Raw genomic sequence first — 22002 nt, 5'->3', positions numbered from 1 at the left:
TTGGGATCGTTTGAAGCTGTATTTAAACTGCATTTTGGAAGGCACCATAGCAGTCCATTATATGGAGAAAAATGCTGAAATATTTAACTCAAAAAACATAATTTCTTTACGACTGAAGAAAGAAAGACATGAACATCTTGGATGACAAGGGGGTGACATTATCTGTAAATTTTTGTTCTGGAAGTGGGCTTCTCCTTTAACCACAAATGCTTGTCCTGATCTAGCTGTGTTTGAACTGTGTGTATTTCTGTTTAGGACAGTTAGGGTATGTCGAAAAACTCCCAAGTCATTTTCTCCTCCAATTTCAAAATTGTCCTACATCGCTGTTTTACCTTTTTTTGTAAAGGTCGTTTGATCTTCTTTGCATGTTCACTTTGTAAACACTGGGTCGGTACTTCTGCAGTGATGTAGGACGATTTTGAAGTTGGAGGAGAAAATTAGGAGTTTTTTGACCTACCCTAACTGTCATAAACAGGAATACACACAGTTCACACAGACGAGTGTTTGTGGTTAAAAAGATTTTTTTTTTTTTTTTTTTTTTTTTTTTTTTTTTTTTTAGAAAATAAGACCCTTCTTCCTCAGTTAGGATCATTTAGAGCCTTTTGAAACTGCATTTTTAAACTGCGTTTTGGAAGTTCAAACTCGGGGGCACCATAAAAGTCCATTATATGGAGAGAAATCCTGAAATGTTTTTCTCAAAAAACACAATTTCTTTATGACTGAAGAAAGAAAGACATGAACATCTTGGATGACAAGGGGGTGACAAATTTTCAATATCTGAAAATTTTTGTTCTAGAGTGAAAATATGTTCAGAGACTTAATTCATCATTCATTTACTAATTATGAGTGACTGTCTTTACAAATGAGTCATTGACTTCTATCAATGACTAATTTGTAAAGACAGTCACTTATCGCCACCTACTGGTGTAATAATGTAACAAGCAGAAAGAGGGTTTTTTTTTAGCACTGAGGTTATCAGAGACTAGCTCTCTTAAAATGAAAATTGTTACTCCTATTGTTCCAATCTGTGTGTTTTTGCATCTATTCAACACATTTCTGCTTTTACTGTGCATTGGAATGTTTAATGTCTGTTTTGGGGCATGATAAAATCACTGCGCTGCATGCAGAAATTTGCCTCGAGAGCTTTCTTACTCTACCCCTTTCATTGTCTTCTGCCTTCCAGCTAGCATTATGCATTCAAATACAGCCTGTGTGCACACATTTATGATTGTTTACTGAAATCTTTTTCCACATTTAACTTTAAGATGGATGTAGTGTGTAGATTCATGTTAGGAAGAACAGTTCACCTCAAAATGACAATTCTGTCATTGTGCTGTAATACTCACCCTCATGCTGTTCCAAACCTGTATGACTTACTTTCTTCTGGAACACAAAAATAGACGTTAGACAGAATGTTCAAGCAGTGTGAGTGATTTTAAATACCACACAATGATGACGACAGACGATGTTTATTTTTGTGGTAGACCGTCCCTTTAAACTCTATATGCATGTCCATGCATTCAAAACGCTTCAGGCTTGCTGCTCTTCAGAGAGTAGCACGTATTTTAGTAGGTTTCATGCATCTAGCTTTCCTCATAATCCACTGAAGCCTCCAGGCAGCAGTTATCAGTGAAATGATGCGCTGACCACCCTCATCCCTTTAAACTCTATTTCTCTCTTGTTGTCTTCCATCCTCTCATCTTTTAAAACAGCCAGAGTGGAAGGGAGAGGTACTGTGACGTTGCCATGGTGATGCTCTTGTCTTCATCATAGGAAATTCAATATGCTTGGTGTAATATGTCTGTATGTTTAGATGTGAGTGTGACCATGAGAGTGTGTTTTTGTGTATAGTAAGTGCTTGTGTTCATACTGGAAGTAGAAGGCGGACATGAATGCCGTGTACGTGGACAAAGACAACATTGTGCGTGACTTTGGCTTTTAAAAACAAGATGTGCTTGAGGAAAAAAAACATCAGCATGCCATTCACAACATAAGATGCATCAGTTTATATGTCAGTTTATATGGGATTGAATAATTCTTACATCACACGGTCAACATTTGGTTTTGCATTCAGTTCACAGATGCATCAGGCTGCCTGAAATTCAGCTATTATAATATTCAGCAGCAGACTGTTGAGAGAAATATTGAACTGTGGCATAATGCGGTCGACATACAGAAGGCCATGACTACAGAGCAGAGGGCCAGAGAGCCTTATTTTAATTTAGCTGTGTTGTCTCTCCATGCAGTTCATTGCTTACAGAATGTATGAGGGCTCTGTTTTAGATTCATTTTGTGCTGCATGAATATTTCGCACACTTTCTGGACTTTGTGGGAAACCATGCTGCAAGTCTGTTCTCAAGAACACTGTAGCAGCATGTAACATAATTCATCCTGGTTATCCTAGTAAACTCTTGTTGTCCTTCCAAACAGCTGGCTGTCAGAAAGTGTACAAACGTGAAAAAAGTCATTTTTGTACAGAATATTGTAGAGTTAAAAGGTTTTCTATACATAGTGTTTGTGTGACTGTTTATAGCCTTCGCTTGTGAAGGTTTCAGTCTTCCAGTCATGTATAATTCAAAGCCAGGCTCTTGGTTACATCACTAGATACATTCATCCCAAACCTCTGCAATCAGACTCCCTGCAGCTTCCTTTGATAACCAACCGTAGCGCAGTCCATACACTTAATGCCAGACCCAGTATTACGGAATCACACTTGTTGCTCAAAGTCGGAGGCATCCAACCGTTCAGCCCATGGTAATTGAGAACACTGCCATAACGGAGGCAATTTGAACTGCACCTCGTCACAAAGTAGGGGTCCTGAGGACCTTTTCTGATGTTACACCTCTTTTGTCCACTCTGCAAAATGGCAATTTAGTTTCAAATGATTGTTATTGGTTACAGGACACACTGCATTTGCAAACATTAGTGTCCTCAACTGACTTTTAGCTCCTAGTGTACCTTGTTTGTGCATTATACCTCTATTTGTAAATCTTGTGTAATGCACCATTTGAGTTCATTCTAAGCCAAAAAATACAGTGGGGTTCCTCTGCAGAGTAGACCAACACATAATAATGAAAATCAAAACGAGGGAATTTTACTTTTCTTGAAATACTGTAGAAATTAGGGCTGTCATTTAAACTTAAATTTAACAATAATTGCATTCTGTTTCCATTAACAAATCATACAGTGCTGGGGGTAACGCATTACAAGTTACGCATTACTTTACAAAAACGTAACAGGAGTTACTTTTTGTTTCTTTTATGTATTTAATCCCATTTTATTAACCAATGTCTTTGCTGCTGACCTTTGTTGATCCAATTTAACCATACTAATAAGCAAAACTTGTTGGATGTAATAATGAACATAGCGGTCATTATTTACTCCCAACATCTGAGCCGCTGAAGACGCAGCGGTTTACTTTTGTTTTTGAAGGGAGTGCATCCCCCAATCTACCTAAATGCGGCTGTTCGCATAAATCATCCGTAATCCAGCTTCACCTACAGAAGACGTGAGTATAAGGTTTTTTAATCAATCTTTGCAAATCGCCTTTCCTAATAATGTGCTAGTTAGCAAGCTTCGTGGCTAAACGCGGCTAAAGTTTGCAGCTTCAAAGATCGGCTCGTCACCCCACGGAAGAGAGGGGCGGGGTGAGCAAAGCTCATTAGCATTTAAAGAGCCATGCACCTAAACAGCTTGCTGTGAAAAGAGCTGATTTTGACAAGGTAAAAAGGGTGTTGTTTTACACTACCATTGAGAAAATTTAACCCAAGTATGTTAAAGACCCTTAAGACCCTAAAGAATCTAATCAACTTGTGGAAAATGGGCCGATGACTCCTTTAAAAATTCCAGTGCAAACAAACAAACTAATTGGCCTATATTGGTTGCGCTGTATGTATTGAATCATTTGTTCAGGAATTGGACTAAACTGGTTGTGTTGTCCTACAAGCCTACAGTGAATGGATGGATAAATTGATGTATGGATGTGTTAAATTCCCTGAAAAGATCTGAATCACTGGAGTCATTTGTTCAAAAAATAAGATTAAACTGGTTGTGCTGTATTAGTTTATTTATGCAAGAATTGGACTGCACTGGTCACTGTAGCAGCAGAAATACTGCAGAAAAATACATCAGAGTATTTTATTGTGATGCTATGATTTCTGACTGCACAATAGTTCACCCAAAAATTAAAATTCTGTCATTACTTACTCAGCCTCATGTCGTTCCAAACCCGTAAGACCTTCATTCATCTTCGGAACACAAATTATGATATTTTTGATGAAATCAGAGAGTTGTGGCTGTGTTTAGACAGCAGTGCAACTACCACACTCAATGCCCAGAAAGATAGGTAAGAACATTGTTAAAAATGTCCATGTGACATCAATGGTCCAACTGTAATCTTTGGTCAGAATTTTCATTTTTGGGTAAAGTATCCCTTTAAAGGATTTGAACATCATTTGTCAATACTGAGCAAAAACAAATAACTGCTAGGCCAGTCGTAGGTTTTACAACTAATAAGTACAGCTATAGATATACAGGTGTGATTTTTAGAGGCCAAAAAAAAACTTTCTTTATAAATACAATCTTTCACTCACAGTGTCCATCTCCAATCAAGCCATGTCATCCTCATGACTTTGTCTCTGTGACTTTGATGATTATGTGCTGAGAGAAAAATAGAGGCAGGGGACACCTGAGGGGTGTTTGATTGCTGTTATGGAGGAGCAACTGATAAAATGCAGGGGGGGGAATTCACTCGGTCAAAGGACAGTCAAGCTGAGAAATAAATGCAGTGCTTAGGTGAGGAGAAGGAGGACAGAGACAATGAAGCGAGACACTGAATGAGGGGGAGAAAGGTTGAGCTGAGCATGTGACGTGCAGAAACTAAAGGTGAGGAAAACCAGGGGAAATGAGAGCAGGGAAAAAGCAGGCCGAATGTGCGCTACGAGTAGGCTAGATGTTTGTGCAAGCATTAAATGGCAGGCATGAGATATGTGTTAAATCACACTCAAGGCAGTAACCTGTGTGATTGGCTTTGGCAGAAAGAGCAAACGAGCCTAAGCATGGAGAAATACAAGATGTGAAAGGGGAGGGGGCAAATACATAGCCGTGCTAATATGCAGAGCAAATATGTGCCAGTGTGTGAAATGTATCAAACCCTGGGAAAAAAAAATTGGAGAGTGTGAGATAGTAGAGGGGAAACAAAGGCATGGCATTGTGCTCAGTCCAGCAGAGAGAGCAGAACATCTAATCCTGTACCTCTTGACTCTCTCATTAACTCACAGACAGAGAGAGCAGGTGAAATATGAGAGGAGGAATGGAAAGTTATGGGCACGACTGCGTGTGTCTGTGAGTGCCGGTGTGCCCCAACTGCTAAATTAAGTTTCCTGTTGATTTGTTTTGCCAACATTTGAGTGCAACAAAACCAATTAAAACTGTATAATATTAGTAGCAGTGCTATGCTCAATATGTAGATGCAACACAGATGCACTCTGTGCAAAAATTTAAGCAGTCAGACCTTGCCATTTCAGAGGAGATTTAAATGAAAAAACAGCTCATTCAAAAATGAAAATTCTGTCATTACTTAATCAGTCATATGCCATCCTAAATTAGTGTGTTTGGAACACAAAAAGTGATTTAAAAAAAGGTAGAATCCTGATCATTCAATTTCATATGATCAAAGTGAATAAAGCTGTCAAAACGCACTATAAAAGCACCATTAAAGTGGTATACGTGAAGTCTTCTGAATTCTTAATTTTGTGTGGAACTTTCATTAGTTTTTGTCATTTTGGACTTTGACAGCTTGACTACTCATTTACCTTTATTATACTGAAAGAGATGGATTTTCTTAAAGGGGTCATCGGATGCCCATTTTCCACAAGTTGATATGATTCTTTAGGGTCTTAATGAAAAGTCTATAATATACTGTGGTTAAAAATTCTCAATGGTTGTGTAAAACAGCAACCTTTTTACCTTGCCAAAATCAGCTCTGCAAAAATCATCCCGTTCTGGTCAAGGCTGCTTTAAATGTTAATGAGCTCTGCTTGCCCCGCCCCTCTCTTCTCTCTGTGGAGTGATGAGCCTGATATTATTTTTACAGATTAATTAAAAACCGCTGCATGGATTTTTATCATTGTACATACACTATCAACACACATTAAAGTTCAAACAACATGAAAATTGAACTTTGCATCCAAAGACCCCTTTAAATTTCGATTCCGCAGAAGAAAGTAAGTCATACAGGTTAGGGATGACATGAGAGTGAGTAAATAATGGAAAAAAATGTTTCTTTTTTGGTTTCCTTTAAGTTTCATCTTTGGTTGTTGTGGGAGTTCACGCCATGTTGTAATTACTGTGATTACAAGATACTAACTTGTAAAAAGTGGTCATGTTCTCATAGAACTCATAATTACAACTTGTAAACTGGGTATTTTCTGAGAGGTACAACTTGTACCCAATAATGAGCAGTAGCGTCGCTATTAACTACATGGTGGTAGCGTCACTGTTTTCTGAATCAAATAGTTTTTTTTGATCAACTAGCACGGTAGCATCAACAAAAGCTACATTTTTTGAACCATTTCTGAAGCTCAAGCTCTAATCAGAAACATAACTGCTAAGAATCACTGATCCTGGATCAGCAAATGATGCCACCGCCACTAAACCTCATAACTCCATTGGCTCCTCAAACTGTTGGCCAAACCTCAGGATTCCTCCTGAATACTGTCGATTGAAAAGGTACAGCATATTCTTGATTCAAGAAACACTATGTAATAATAAAGCCTAATGTTTTTTTGAATTTTAGGAGTGGAAAAAGACTGTCTTAGTCTAGCATTTGTTGTTGAGTCACTGCCAAATAGCTTGTGTGAACCTTGTGTGAAGTGTTACCATTTATATAATATATACCATATACAGTAGTCAACATTTGAAGTGGACCAAAAAAGTTTATCAAAGTTTTCCCATAACAAGAACAGATATTGTTTTGGTTTTAGGACAACTTTGATGAAAGGTTTGGATCCACTTCCAATGTTGACTACTGTATACCATTTATATAAATGTATATGTATACACTAAAGCCACAATACCAACTACCAATAGGAGGATTCCGGCCAACAGCAAACATTTATTGAATATGAGGTAAATCCGGCCCTGTACATGATACTGATTTTTGTTGCAAAATTGGTTTTGAACAGTTGTTGAATAAACAAACTCTGCTTGACTGACAGTTTTATTGATCATTGACTTGGTATGATGTTGGTTCAATATAAAAATGTAAAAAAAATAAATAAATAAATAGCTTAGATGTAGTAAATTACTTTTGCCATGTTGCTTTAGCTTAGCTTGCTACATTTCCCAGGGCTGTAGCTTTAGAGTATGAAGAGTAACTGTTAGCTTAGCTCACTACATTTTCCAAGTAGCTTGCCCAACACTGCTTGTACCGTCTGACCACCTTAGATTCAATTAGTCACTATGTTTAGGCATGGATAGCGTGATTCTGAGCCCAAGGATGTGAACGACTCCAAGTAGAATGTCATGTCTTATCATCAGTAATTATGACAACCCAGGCTCTTTGAAAATATGTGCCTTTATATACATTTCTGCAACGCTGTAATTACATACCTTACTGCACGTTTAGTGGCAGTTTTAAAGTGAAATGTCCAAAGAGTGGCACTAAAACACGTTCAATACGTGACCACGGCACGGTTTTATTACGTTGGTATTAGCACGTATTGTTGTGTTTTTATTATGCTGCTTGAGGTATGTATTGCGGCCAGCGTTGCCAAGTCTGCACTTTTCCTGCAGAATTGGGCTACTTTAACACTGTTGCAGCACGTTGTTTTTGATGTCTGTGGGTTGAGTTGACCCTAGTAACGTGAAAGTTAGCCCCTGAAATGCAAATTTACCAGGGTAACCCCGGCAAAAAACATGTATTTTATTCCCCAATATGCGATTGGGCTAGTTTTGAGTAGCAATTGGGCAGGTTTTGTTGTGAAAACCTGCCCAATTGCTTCAGAAGTATCAGTTTTCATGTCACGCAGGATTGTTTTGTAGCCATCATATAATATTCTGCAAGTAATTATGTGAAAATAAGGCTTTATTAAACAAAATTGTGTGTAAATCATACTTTGTGGAAAAGGAAAAAGTGCTCCTAGTGTTCATTTCAACTGGAAACTGGAGTTTTCAGTTTTGCAGAAATGTATATAGAGGCACGCATTTCCATGCAAGATATCCAATTGGAAACAAATGAAAATGCAGTAAAGAATAAAGAGATATAAAATCGATGTGGATAGCACTGCTCAATTAATTAAAATGATCTAGAACATTTTTTGAGAAATGATGTTTATATTGGCTGTGCTCAATGTATGAAATACTTCTGAAAATTCAGGTAGTGACAACTGTAGTTTCCTAAAATCTGTTTAGTGTGTAAAGAACTGGCTTCAGTACAACACTTCTTGTTAACAGTGTAATTAAAGATACATCTCTTTTTTTCTCTCTCTCTTTCTTTTTTTAAATGTGCTGAAAACAACTCACATAAAGAGTCAAGTGTTTTCTAGTTACATTAGTCAAAAATAGCATTAAATGCTTAAAGGAGAAGTCCACCCCTTGTCATTCAAGATGTTCATGTCTTTCTTTGTTCAGTTGTAAAAAAAAATGATGTTTTCTAAGGAAAACATTTCAGGATTTTTCTCCATATAATGGACTAATATGGTGCCCTGAGTTTGAACTTCCAAAATGCAGTTTAAATCTGGCCTCAAACTATCCCAAATGTGGTTTTAAACGATCCCAGCAGAGAAAGAAGGATCTTATCTAGCGTAATGATAGGTTATTTTCATAAAAATAATACAATTTATATACTTTTTAATGTCAAACGCTCGTCTTGTCTTTTTTCTGGTTCAGGACAGTTAGTGTATGTTGAAAAACTCCCATCTCATGTTCTCCCTCAACTTCAAAATCATCCTATATCGCTGTTTTACCTTTTTTGTTAAGGGTGTTTGATCTTCTTCGCATGTTCACTTTGCAGAGACTGGATCGGAATTTCTGCAGCGATGTAGGATGATTTTGAAATTATTTTTTAAGTTGAGTTTTTTGACATACCCTAACTGTCTGAGTTCAGGGAGAGCAAGAAAACATGAGCGTTTAAGATTAAAAAGTATTAAAATTGTTTTAATGAAAATAACAGATCGTTTCGCTAGGTAAGACCCTTCTTCCTCAGCTGGGATCGCTTACAACCGCATTTGGGATCATTTGAAGCCGTATTTAAACTGCATAGCACCATATCAGTCCATTATATGGAAAAAAAATACTGAAATGTTTACCTCAAAAAATAAAATTTCTTTACGACTGAAGAAAGAAAGACATGAACATCTTGGATGACAAGGGGGTGAGTACTTTATCTGTAAATTGTTGTTCTTGAAGTGGACTTCTCCTTTAAAGAGACAGTTTACCTGAAAAAATTACAAATCTATTATCAGATATTAGATATTAGATATTAGAAGATATTAGATCTCATGTGACATTACTTTCTTATAGGACCACAATCTACAATGCTACAGTGTATCTCACTAGCAGCTGTGAAATCTCCATTTTTCCTCAGCCAAAACTACACCAAGTCTCAGTTCCCCTCACAAAAGAAACAGGCCTCTTCTGATCCAAACCTTAGAGAGATTGGTGAGAGATTGCTTCATTTTTTTAAAGGAGAGCTGTCATTTTTCATGAGGCAGGTTGTTTTTCCCATGCCGTCGCTGTCCGTGTTCACTGTACGGTGTAGAGGGAGACAGCAAGAGGAGCGAACACTTTTGCAGTAATTGGGTACAGACCAAGAACTTTGGCGTGGCCCAGCGTAAGCCAATGTGAGCCTAGTAGGAGCCGAGTAAACATAAAAAGAAAGGGAGCGGGGGAGACTGTCGGGGTCAGCAGGGACTCGCACAAGAACACAAAGCATTAACATAATGAGGCTGTTGGGGGTTGCGTAAACAATCTACCTCATTGTTCTACAGGTGGCACAACATCTCAGACGGCGTCCAGTGGCCGTTTCTGGCTTTCAAAACAGGTCTGGTGCACACGCTCTGATGTGATGATCGATAGGGAAAAAATCAAGTTTTCTGCTATTTAAAATGCAAGTCTTAGCTGGCTGTTCGCCTCACGCACTATATGTTGATTTTGTTGAGTCATTGTAGATGCTTTCTGGAACTCTGCTTGAATTTTTATCAGACAGCGCTCTTTCACAGCCAGCAGCGGTCTTTCGCTTAGAAGCGTGAAACAGAATTTGCTGAATTCTGCAATGTGGCGCATTATGCTGTGGCATTATAAAAAGAGCCTATAATATGATATGACCTAGAGTCTAATCTACTCTCTAAGGATCCCCTATACACTGTAGCTCTGACCGAATCACTATGTCCTGCTACAGTGAGTCCATCTCAATGAACCCTTAGCAGTACAGAATCATTATGGATGTGCTATAGAGATTTAAAGATGATTATCTTCATCTGTATGGGGAAGAAACATATGGATGGGTCTTATAATACCACCCCAGACCATTTTTGGCACACCATTATATCTAGCATAGTACTGAATGATCACATATTTATAAACCACAGTATTTACATGGTGTGGTATTCAAAGGTACTTCAAGGAAAGTCTAAAACAATATTGAAATACAGCCAACTCGGTCACAATTCAATACACTGCAATAATATACTTGAATCACTACTGAAACTGCTGTAAACCTGTTAGAGAGACTGAAAGATCTCTTTTGCGCATTTCACTTTTTCCATTTAATTTCATCCACTACAGCGACTCACAGTGGCTTTGACTCTTCATTTAAAAGCTGTGATTCAAATGAACATTAATGCTTTTTTTAAAAGCTGTTTTCGAGGGGCGCTACTGTAAAAAAGACTGTGGGAACAACTTCCGGTGAGGCGGCAGTAGTGTTATACCAATGGTATTTTGTGTATTAATTAGTGAGAAGCTAAGTGTTTTTCAGATCTTTGTTTACTTTGTAAAGTTGCAAACCTTTATGAGAGATGTTGTTACGTGCTCAGGGACAACATGTGCTGTTCGAAGTTGTGCTCTCACATCATTAGCAAGTTTGAATCGCTAAAACTTGGATGACTATTAACTAGTGATGTGACATTTGAACCGAGGCATCGGAGTTTGTGTTAAGCGGTGTGGCAGATCAAGCCTCAATTCGCGATTCAATTTGTGTGTTGGTTTGAACCTCCAGATCTTACTTATTAATTTATATTTTTAAATACACAGTCATACAAGTAATGTGAAAAATACAGATTATTTCAGGAAATTTAAATATTTGCCATAATGTATGCACTTCATGTGTACATTATTCTTCTATTAGTTCAAATAGATATTCGTACCAGCATTTAATGCCGCAGTTTAAGGGTAAATGAATTTATCAGAGACAGAAATTCAACAAACACACACACACTGTTAGACTTATATCTGTGCCTGTATCGAGTCGATCTGTGGAATGTGTTGTGAATGTTTCGCCCAACAGTGTTTCTTTCCCAGGCTTTTGGCCGGTTTATTTTTTTTTTATTAACCACCAGATTGTGCTGTTTTCGAAACAACTGGAAGCTTTGAATCTTTTCCCGAAACACTCAGAGGAAAATGTCAGTGCTTCACGAGGCTTTATTTGCCCATCACTACTGTCAACTGTTGAATGAATGAATGTCACATCCCACCAGTTTACTACGAACTGGAAGACGCTCCCACTTTTGATGCAAAGCCTCATGGGGCGTAGGAAATTTGTGGATAGGAAACTGAATATTGGGAGGGGAAAAAAGTAATAATAGGAAAAGCCATAATGGGGCATTTCTAGCCTTTTATCAGTACTGCAACACAGGCTACCCATCAAATTTCTTTATTTTTTCGTATTTTGAGACTTTTTGTGCTACTGTTTGGGATATGAGCTTTGTCACTGACAACCAATAGAAGACATTTGCAAGTTTCGTTTGCTACAATGCAATGCAATGCTTTTGTTTAGTATCTTATAATTCTTTAGTATCTTATAATTCTTGTAAATCCTAAAAATAGTAAATCCTGTTACTATTTCAGTGTGAGAAACCACTACAAACATGTCAGTGCGTATGTGAACTGTCCAATGGAAGCAAACTGGCCGAACGATTTCGACATTTCTGCTAACCCATTTGACTGATTAGACCAAAAGAGTTATTCACGAATCTGGCTTCGCTAGTTCTGATTCTAAACAGCTGATAGAAAACATACAAGACTTGACGGCTGAAATATTACCAGATAAAATGATTCACAAGTCAGTATACGTCAGTCCAACTGACACATGATTTATCAGCAACACTGGTAAGACTTTACAGTAAGGTGTCATTTGTTAACGTATTAACTTTCATGAACGAACTATGAATAATACATTACACTTTTTTTAAATCTTTTAATCTGTTAATGTTAGTTCATAAAAATACAGTTGCTCATTGTTTGTTCATGTTAGCTCACATAAAGTTTACACAATGTTCATTGTTAGTTCATGTTAACTAATGTTGTTAAAAAATTAACCTTATTGTTACCGCAATATTTTATCAGTAAGGTACAACGGGGCTAAAGGCATCCCCTAAGAAAAAAAAAAGTAATTTTTACTGTGCCCAAAGTGTATGATTGCAGAAAAACACATACGTTTCTATTGATCATTTATGGAGGAACAGATTTTTTGTGAAAATATATCATACAAGTTTGTTTAAAAATCTCATAAATGCATGAGGTGGCAATACATTACCCCCACATGCGTGGGGTAGAAGGCTCACAGTATTGATACAAATACTTTAGCTAAAATAATGTGTTTTTTATATAATGTATAAGTTAATACTTGTTCAAAGCAATCACTTTAGCAAAGTTTGTACTATTTTCTACTTGTTTTAATAAATAAAATTATTATTTTTTTATTCAATAAATATACGGTCTTTAAAATGTGTTGATATAAAACATATTTTAAAATACAAAAACAAAATAATTTTAAAATGTAAAGATTCTGATAGCACTGAAGGAGATCCCATAATAATTTAATATAGATTTACAGTAGTAACAACAAACAGTATTTTATTATACGATACGATTTATAGCATGTTTTCAAATATGATGGTTTCTTTCTAAACATCGTAACCATCTCTAAGATGGACACTCAACATAATATATGATATCAACAAATGGAAAAGTCAGCCTTCTATTAATTATCATGTTAATTATTGTGCCTTTTAGCCCCAACAGCAAGGGCGCTTTTTAGCCCAAATACCATACTTGTACATATTCTTTCGTTATTTAAAAAACTTCTGTTTTAATTTTCTTAAACGAAACTGAAAATCATTAAGACCTTTGTCTTAAGATATATTGAATAATTTTAGCAAAACAATTCTCATTTGCTACTTACATCTATGACATGTTTTAAAACGTGAAATATTAGATCAAGTAAGCACAGAATCGACTTTGCGCAGTTGCCTGCGATCGCGTCAAGTATCAGACAATTTTACACGTGTATGTTGTAAAGCGAATGTTTTGGAAAGTGCTACGCCACATTTTTCTGCCATCTAGTGGTTTAGAGGAAAATAATATCAAAGGCGCCTTTTACCCCGGGGTGCCTTTAGCCCCTGTTCTACCCTACACCGTGGCATTTCACTGCAGCTTGTACCCCAGGAAAAAGGGTCAAGCGACACTCCTGGACCAGAATATTACATTCAAAAACTCAAGGTAGTTTCTTCTTAGTACACCAAAAACCTTCACTTCAGCAATATTAGATCAAGACAAATTCTTTAAAACTGCTATGAAATGTAATTGACAAAAAGAAAACACACACACACACACACACACACACACTAAATTCCTCCTTTACTCCTGAAGCCAGATTATCAGCTAGCTCGTTGGTTTAAATGTATATCCGATCGAGTCTGAAAGAGAAGCAGGATTTCTGAGAAGCACAGATGCTATGCATAATTCTCCCTCAGCAAAAGAAAATACATTACCGTTCTTTAATCAATGCAAAACCAACAAGCTCTCCTTTAAAAACACTGGATATGCATTCATCCTCTTTCCATGCTTTAAGTAAAACAATATTCAGTGGACGCAAGCTAAATGACTGGCTGAGGTTTCCCCAGTAACAGGTTACGAAGTGTGACAGACACACATATATACACACACAAACACACACACACACACACACACAGGACGGCACACATATGGCATATCACTGAGAGGCAGACTTTGTTTCAGGCTAAAGATATTCTGTTCAGCTCATGTTGGCAACATCTACTCCCTCAGCCCATCGCTCCTTCACTCCTGTCCTAATTCTCCACATATAGCCCGCTGCCCCACTATCCTAAATTTCCAGCATTAGAAAAAAAAAAAAAAAAACAGGTACAGGTGACAGATTGTCAGGCTCAGAGAACGGGAAAATGAAGCGGGGGTGGGGGGGTAATGTCAAGGAAGGGGATCCCACAAATCGTCTAGTGAAAAACTGGGTTACTGGGGCTGCTGGGATTGGCGAACAACAATGTGGTGGAGAGACAATGGCGATGACATGTTCTGAGCCAAAGAAAATGAGCGTGTGAGTATTACTGTCTGGGATTTCTCAACCGTACTTGTCAGTACAGTGTCAAAGTACATACTAACAAGGCTTGCAGGGCAGTACGAAGTTTTATGTGGTGGAAAATGCCTGGGAATACCACGATCTGACAGACTTAACGGTGATCGTACACCATTGTTCCACCAATATGAATGTGCTTGATATAAAAGCCTACTTATAGTGTTTTTCTCTATAATTTGATAAATTACTTATGCCGTAAACAATGGAAAATGTATATAACTATCTATTTTTAATAACATTATTTAATAACTGCTTTCCATGGACAGTAAAGCACATTATTTATGATGCCAGACAAATAACATAGTGCTTCTTTTCTGTGAAAGTGGCTTCATTTGCACTAAAAAAAAAATCCAAATTGAACGCAATACTGTTTCATCTCATTAATCATCTGGTTAAACTGGGTTGTGGATAAGACAGGAAAATTTGCTGCAGTCATTTAGTAATTTCGCCTGTCTGTAACATCTACGATGAACTCATCGGACGCTTTGTGAGCAGGCTTTCCCAAGCCGTTAGAAACCTGTCCCACTTGTTTTCATTCATTCACTTGCACAATTGCTCCGCTTTCCATATTAACGACTCAAACTGACACACCTGACACAACATGTTGTGCATGATGTAGATATATGATTAACAGTTTGACCTGGAATAGTCACACAAAGAATAAACCGTAAAAGAGTGTGCACACTACAGGAATTGGCCTGCTAAATCTAGTAAATATTCAACTAAATTATTAACAGCACAGGGAGAAATAATCATCAGTTCAGTATGTAACTCCATAAGCGCATTGTGCTTGACAACCTCATAACCTGCAACACAAATGTGAACCTGCTAAAAATGGACTTCAGCTTTGCATTAGGTACAAACCGATTTTCAGAATGACTTGTTAGTGTTGGCCAGCACCAGCTCTGTAAAGAGTCCAGCCACACAGACCTGCGGGCCAATCAAGCCTCACTGAACATAAAGCATAAATGATCCCAGCTGCAGCCTACAGCCTCTAATAGGAAAGCAAACAGAGCATGACCATATTTACTGGTGCTAGAGTGTCTATGCGCACAGACACACATATACACAGCTCTCCCATTACTTAATGCAAACCTTGCAGCCAAAAATGGAGACTGCAGTTAATCTGGATGTATGGATTAGAGCAGTCATAAACGTGCAATGTATAAGTACATGGACGGAATACAGAATGAAATATTTGCAGGTGCGACTGAAGTGTCTCCTATGTTTCCAAAGTTAGAAACATGCTGATGATCATCAACCATAACAAGCCAGGAACAAAAGGACACCATGTCCATGCATCAACAGCTGCCCATAAGGCATACTAATGCAGCAATGATAACAAACGACTGCCCTGCTGGCGGGAAATAAATCCATCAAAAATCAAATGAAGGAATGGTCGATACTGTGAACACTACAGAAGGTTCTTGTGTGAATTATAATGCATCGGTTAGGCGCTTGCGTGAGACTGCCTCAGCCAGCACGTGTTCGCTTATTGCATTTGTACGCAGGCAAAACAGTATGAAAAAGAGCTAGAGACCAACGCAGTTTTCATAGGGCAATCTACGTTTATTTAAATAAAAACAGTTTTTTTTAACGTACTAACTGAAATACAAAAATATGGACTCCAAAAACAGAAGAATGTTCGCTGCGTTTGTTGGTAACAGAATGAAAACAAAGGCTCGTGTGTTGTCGCCTGTAGGGGTTTGGAGGGACTAATGCAGCTGGACAGATGCGCAATAACGGAGCTCCACGTTTAATATTAAAGCTCTGGAGTTCAGTCAAATTAGAGACATGTGGCAAGCCGTTTTACCTTTATTCCTTTAAACCAACTAGTGTATGCTTTTAGGTTACCAGTACTTATTTTAAATAGAAGTAGTCCAGTAGTGTCTTTTTCGATTTTACTAGTGCCTTTTGGATCTGTGGTTCAGATATGAACTCTTCAACTCCAGTTTGACTGGTAGCCATTCATTAGGTACTAGAAGCTACTAATCAGATAGTAGCACCTATTGATCTCAAATGTTACAAGTAACATTCTTCATCTCACTATTAACATTTGCTTTTCGCTTATATGCAATGACTAGTCAGAATGGCTTCTTTATAGTTCTCACTAGCACGATTAAAATGTTACTAGTAACAACTGGAATAGGCGCTTCTGGTCTCTGTTTAACTTGAAGAGATACTAGAAACTGTTTGATTAGTAACTGATGATTAATGAGTGTTGGCAACAAAAACAAATGCTAGTTAGTCTTAAGGAATAAATGTCAAAACGGCTTGCCACAGACATATGAACGCATCGTGGTCACCATCTGCCGCAGCAGGGCTCGGGTGCGAATTTGAGGGGGCTGTATCAGTTCATGGGCGATCTGTGATGAGGGCTCACCTTATGTTTTATCTTTTTCCTTTTTAAAGGTACAGGGTGACTTTAGTGGGGCCATCGGTTCTCACGGCACAACCAAAAGGGGCGTTGTCTTTGCCAAAACATGTTCACACAAATACGCACAACCCTCCCAAAGTCCTGAAATAAAGGTAAGCAGCCCTTGCTCAAGGCATGCAGAGAGTCCTAAGCGCTCATTCCTTGCCGGTCACCAGCGACAGCTCCTTCAGAATGCCGCTGGCGTCCACGCGCCGTCTCTCGCGTATCATCTCCTCCAGGCTGCGGAACATGAGCGTGTGCGCGGTGCTCTCGGACAGGTGCACCTTGAGAAAGTAACGCTGCTCGACCGAGTGCGCCTCCCCGCCCGCTTTAAACTCCCGCTTGCCGAAACGGCACCAGGCTGCGAAACTTTCCGAGTTCGTCCAGCAAATCTCGCCGCTGCTGAGCCCCACGTGCCCGCTCGCGTTCTGCATCACCAAATCAGCTGGCAGCGGTCGGTAGCGGTACCGATTGTTCACTATCCTGCCCTGCCGACCGCAGCTGATCTCAAACAAGCTGTCCTTGCGGATCTCCCCCTTGTAGAGGTGAATAACCTGGTCCTCCCCTTCAAAGATCGCCCAGTGCGGGGGTTGTGCGTTGGCCACTAACTCCAGTAGATCCCCGGGTTTGCACATGGTCAATAAAGTTTTCACCGAATAAACATTCAGGTCCTCGTTCTCTCGCAGTTTGGAGTATATACATTCCTGGCAGCAGAATGCCGAGTACTCGATCTCGTTGAGCGCAACCGGACCGTCTTTGCTCGGGCTGTTGTTGTCTTTAAAGCTGTCCGACTGCGATCGATCGTCCAGCTCTTCCTCCTCATCGGAAAAGAAATACGCCACGCCAACACGCAACTCGTCCTTCTCGATGCCCGATGGATCCCCGGTGGGTAGCTCGCTGTAGTTCAGGTGGGTGATCCGGTCCAGTTGGTTTCCCATCAATAACAGGGCAGAGAAGAGACATGGAATACTGCTTCTGAAATACAAAAGGATTATGTGAGTGTCATACTAGAGAGGCGGACAGGGATTATTCTGGCGCGCCCAAAAATGCTGTCTAGGTACACGGCCACAGTAAGTCACCTCACAACACAATAAACCACGCGCACCTGGGCGCGTAAACAAGCGAGTCGCGCAGAGCGCGGCACAAAGAGGCAAAGGGCGAGTCAATGTTGAACTGCTCACGAAGCTCTCGTTAATAACTTCACAACACGGACGCATACCTGCGTATTTCCCCAGGACTATGGCTAATGGTCCCTTCTCTCCATCGGTGCTTGTGCTGTGTGTATCCCGCAAGGTCTCCAAAACAAAACGCGTTCGCCTCCCCCTTACGTGTCCTCTAAGGTACACTGGATTCTCTTAACACTTTGCACCGCCGCACTTTAAATAGTCTAGAAAACTCCGCCCCGACCAGCAGAACCTGCCCTCCTAATGGTGATTGGTTCAGAGCCCTCATGAAAAACTTAGACCTTTGCTCAGAGGCTTATATTACAGCTGTTTGTGTTGTTCACAGCCTTCGAGACCCAAAGGGTTTGGCAGATTTGTCAGATATAACAGAAGTAAATCTAGGCTTAAAACAGAGCTAGGAAATGTTAGAGATTCATTTTAAGGACATTTGGTTTCTGAATGCTTGATTAGCTCTGTCAAAACAAGTTACAGCTTTTGTTTGCAGGGGAGAACACTTTATTAACGCAGTTTTCGTGTTCAGTACATAATGCGGATGACTAATGGCCACAAAAATAATTTTGACTTGAAGAGCAAAATATAACTTTAAACAGAAAAGGTCAGTAAGCATTTTTTATGCATTTATGAGTAACGTTTTACAATAAGGTCTCATTACTTAACATTGGTTAACGCACTAACATTAGCTAAATGAGCAATACATGGTACAGTATTTATGAATCTTCTTAATGTTGTTTAATAAAAATACAATTAAAAATAAATAATACTGACAGATACAACTTTTAATAATGTATTAGTAAATACTGGAATTAGCATTGATTAATAAATTCTTTAGAAGTATTTTTCATTGTTAGTTCTTGTTAACTAATATAGTTAACTAATGCCAACAGATGCAACCTTATTGTAAAGTGTTACCTATTTACAAACTGGCCCCATTCAGTTCTATTGCAAGTGCCTCACTGTAACCCAGATTTTTGCTCCTTTTAAATAAATGGAGATCAAATTCATTTTTATGGTAAATAAGCATTATGCCACAAATGCTGTGGACTGAGCTTATCTTGCACTAAACCTGGAATATTCCATTAACATGACCCGAATCTATGTGATAGAATAAAAGCTGGGTTTTTTTCCTTTCAGGTCTGGTGCGGTCATCAGAATCCTCCATTTATCTCCCTCACACACAGGGACATATATAACACACACACTAGCTGTCATGAGACTCGGACAGTCAAGTGACTGAGTAATTCCTTGCGGCATCGTCCAGCCATTCATAATCAAGAGCTTGCTGAAATGAAATTCCAGCCTTCAAACATATTGACACGCAAGGCATTCTCACTACCATAATGTGTCACACGCAGACACACGTATACCCACACAAACAAAGCACTCAAGTGGCAGGCTTGAAGTTGGAATGATTTAAATTATAATTATTCTGCAAAGACAGATCCAATTATCCACCTATGAAATGGATTGCCCTTGTGTCTCAGTAATACACCCATCTGTGGTTATGTAGTCTGCATGCGTGTTTAATATGTATAGATGTTCTGCCTATGTGTGTGACGGCGAGAGAGAGAGATAATCTATTTGAAAGGCAGATGCAGAAGACCCTGAAAGAATCCTGATGCTTTGGCACACACACATACATATACATACACACTCAGATACACGGCATACATCAGGAGACTTACCTAGGTGTCAAGTGTGTGAATACTTGCGGTGCAAGTGACAGAAAAGAAATGGAAGAGAAGGATGTGAGGGAAATAAAGGTACAACACACAATATCCACAGGACTGCTGCACTTTTCTTCAAAATATAGAGATGGGCCATATTTGCAGTAAACAAGCACACTGTAATCATATAAGAACACCAGGGAAAACAAGTCAAGCACAAACAAAGGAGAGGAGGAAAGAGGGATGAGAGGAGCGGAGGAATGGAAACCAGGAGAAAAATGGCTTTTGGTAACAATGACCATGTGGCAGTCTTGCATTCAATATATCCAGCTGAAGGCTTAGGCTTTGAGAAAGCAGTATTTTATGGGCTTCATATAAAACGCTGCCAAGATAACTAATCATTCCTTTCTATATGAGTTTAGCAGTTGTTGTGAACCCTTTTGCAAGCATACAGATAAACACACTTAAATCTATCTTCTCCTCTAGAAGGTATAGAGTTTTTACCTGCAAGAGCTTCTTTTGTTGTCACTATTCCATCAAAAAGTGTAATATACACAGTGGGGTCCAAAAGTTTAGACTATATTGAAAATCTGAGGTTTGTTTTTCATGTAAACTTTATAAAAAAGTTAACAATAAAATGTTAAAGAAACAAATATTTAGTATTCTGGTGTACTTCTAGGTCGCTCGTCAAATATGTGACCCCGTTCATGCGACTCTTTGTACGGTACATCTGGTCAAATGTAGCTAGCTATGTAAACACAATCATGCCAGCAAAGTAGCTACTTTAAATTGAATTGAAATTGGTTAAATGTTTTCCTTTTGTTAAGGACAAGGTGCTCTTTGAATTATTTTCAGTCACATCACACTACATAAAGGCTGTATAGGCTACACAAACTGGAGGTGTTGGAGTGCTGTCATTATAACAAATGGACATACCAGCGGTTCCTGCACCGCGTTCATCTTCAAGGCCATAAGAAGTCATGTTTCACCTGGGCTGTAAATGTGATTTTCTGTCTTTTTCATTATTCTTATGTGTAAATAGGCGCTAAATGGACGTGTTCGACGTCTCACATATGCTGGTAGGTATGTTTTGATGCTGGAATGCTGGTTAGGTAGGTTTTGATGCTGGTTTAAGCTGGTCCTTTGCTGGTTCATGCTGGTCCTTGACCAGCAACATGACCAGCAAAAACCAGCAAAGGACCAGCTTAAACCAGCTAAGGACCAGCATAAACCAGCAAAGGACCAGCTTAAACCAGCATCAAAACCTACCTAACCAGCATTCCAGCATCAAAACATACCTACCAGCATATGCTGTTTTTTTCACCAGGGATATCTCCAGGCCTTGCAGCGGGTTTATTCCATTTTTAAATGCAAAAACAAACATGTTCTGTGTAAATGACTCATAACACGTGATCGTTCCGACAGAACGTTGCTCTTTGTACCAAAACACGGATTCTGTATTCTTTTCCCGCTTGCTTTTAAGCTGCATATCACATATCCGTCCGTTCATTTGTATTAAATATGTTATCTAATGCTACTCATATTGTAATGAAAAAATATATATATTAAAAAATACAATAAATTAGTGTTTTCCCAAGTAATCTCACACTTTTGGATCCCACTGTAGCAATTCAAAGAGAGAAAAAATAGCTTCAATATGGCTGCAGAGGACAGGGAATTCCGAACAATACACCCCATCCTGCCAAAACCCCTTATATTCTCTTGCATGTTCAAAAAAAGCATGCTTTATATATCATTGTGTCCTCAGCTCAGCGACTATCACAGATTTGTTTCATACTTCAAGTGGTTTTTCAAAAGCTCTCAAGAGGGAATATTAATTAAGATTCCACTAAAAATGGTGTTGCTATCTGTTAAAACCAAGAAAATGTCGACTTTGTGCGTACCGATACATCCAGGATGAGATGTATCTGATTTATCTGGCTTGACCTAAAAATATCCTCTGCTCTTAAATTCTCTGTCACAGTCACCCAACAAAAACGCTGCCAGTCAGTCTCTTTCAGTCAGAGTGAGTCACAGGTTCTGAGTGCCGTGGGTGAGCGTTCCAAATCGTGCTTGCGCTTTAAGGGCTCTGACCCTGCTTTCGACCATACAGCAGGTTCAACTTCCATG

At 38.8% G+C, this 22002-nt stretch overlaps 1 protein-coding gene across 1 annotated transcript; it reads right to left on the bottom strand.

Annotated features, from left to right (window-relative positions):
• Window positions 1-9316: 9316 nt before the first annotated feature.
• Window positions 9317-18389, bottom strand: lratd1 (LRAT domain containing 1). Its single transcript, XM_051139327.1, has 2 exons — window positions 18244-18389; window positions 9317-17999 (listed from the first exon to the last, which is right to left on the bottom strand). The coding sequence occupies exon 2, from the start codon at window positions 17960-17962 to the stop codon at window positions 17180-17182; it is 783 nt and encodes a 260-aa protein (XP_050995284.1). The 5' UTR covers window positions 17963-17999; window positions 18244-18389; the 3' UTR covers window positions 9317-17179.
• Between the last annotated feature and the right edge of the window lie 3613 nt (window positions 18390-22002).

Source organism: Labeo rohita, chromosome 20, assembly GCF_022985175.1.
Source record: "Labeo rohita strain BAU-BD-2019 chromosome 20, IGBB_LRoh.1.0, whole genome shotgun sequence".
Classification (NCBI taxonomy): Eukaryota; Metazoa; Chordata; class Actinopteri; order Cypriniformes; family Cyprinidae; genus Labeo; species Labeo rohita.
Note: the sequence above shows the minus strand (reverse complement) of the source record. Positions and strands in the feature narration are given on the sequence as shown.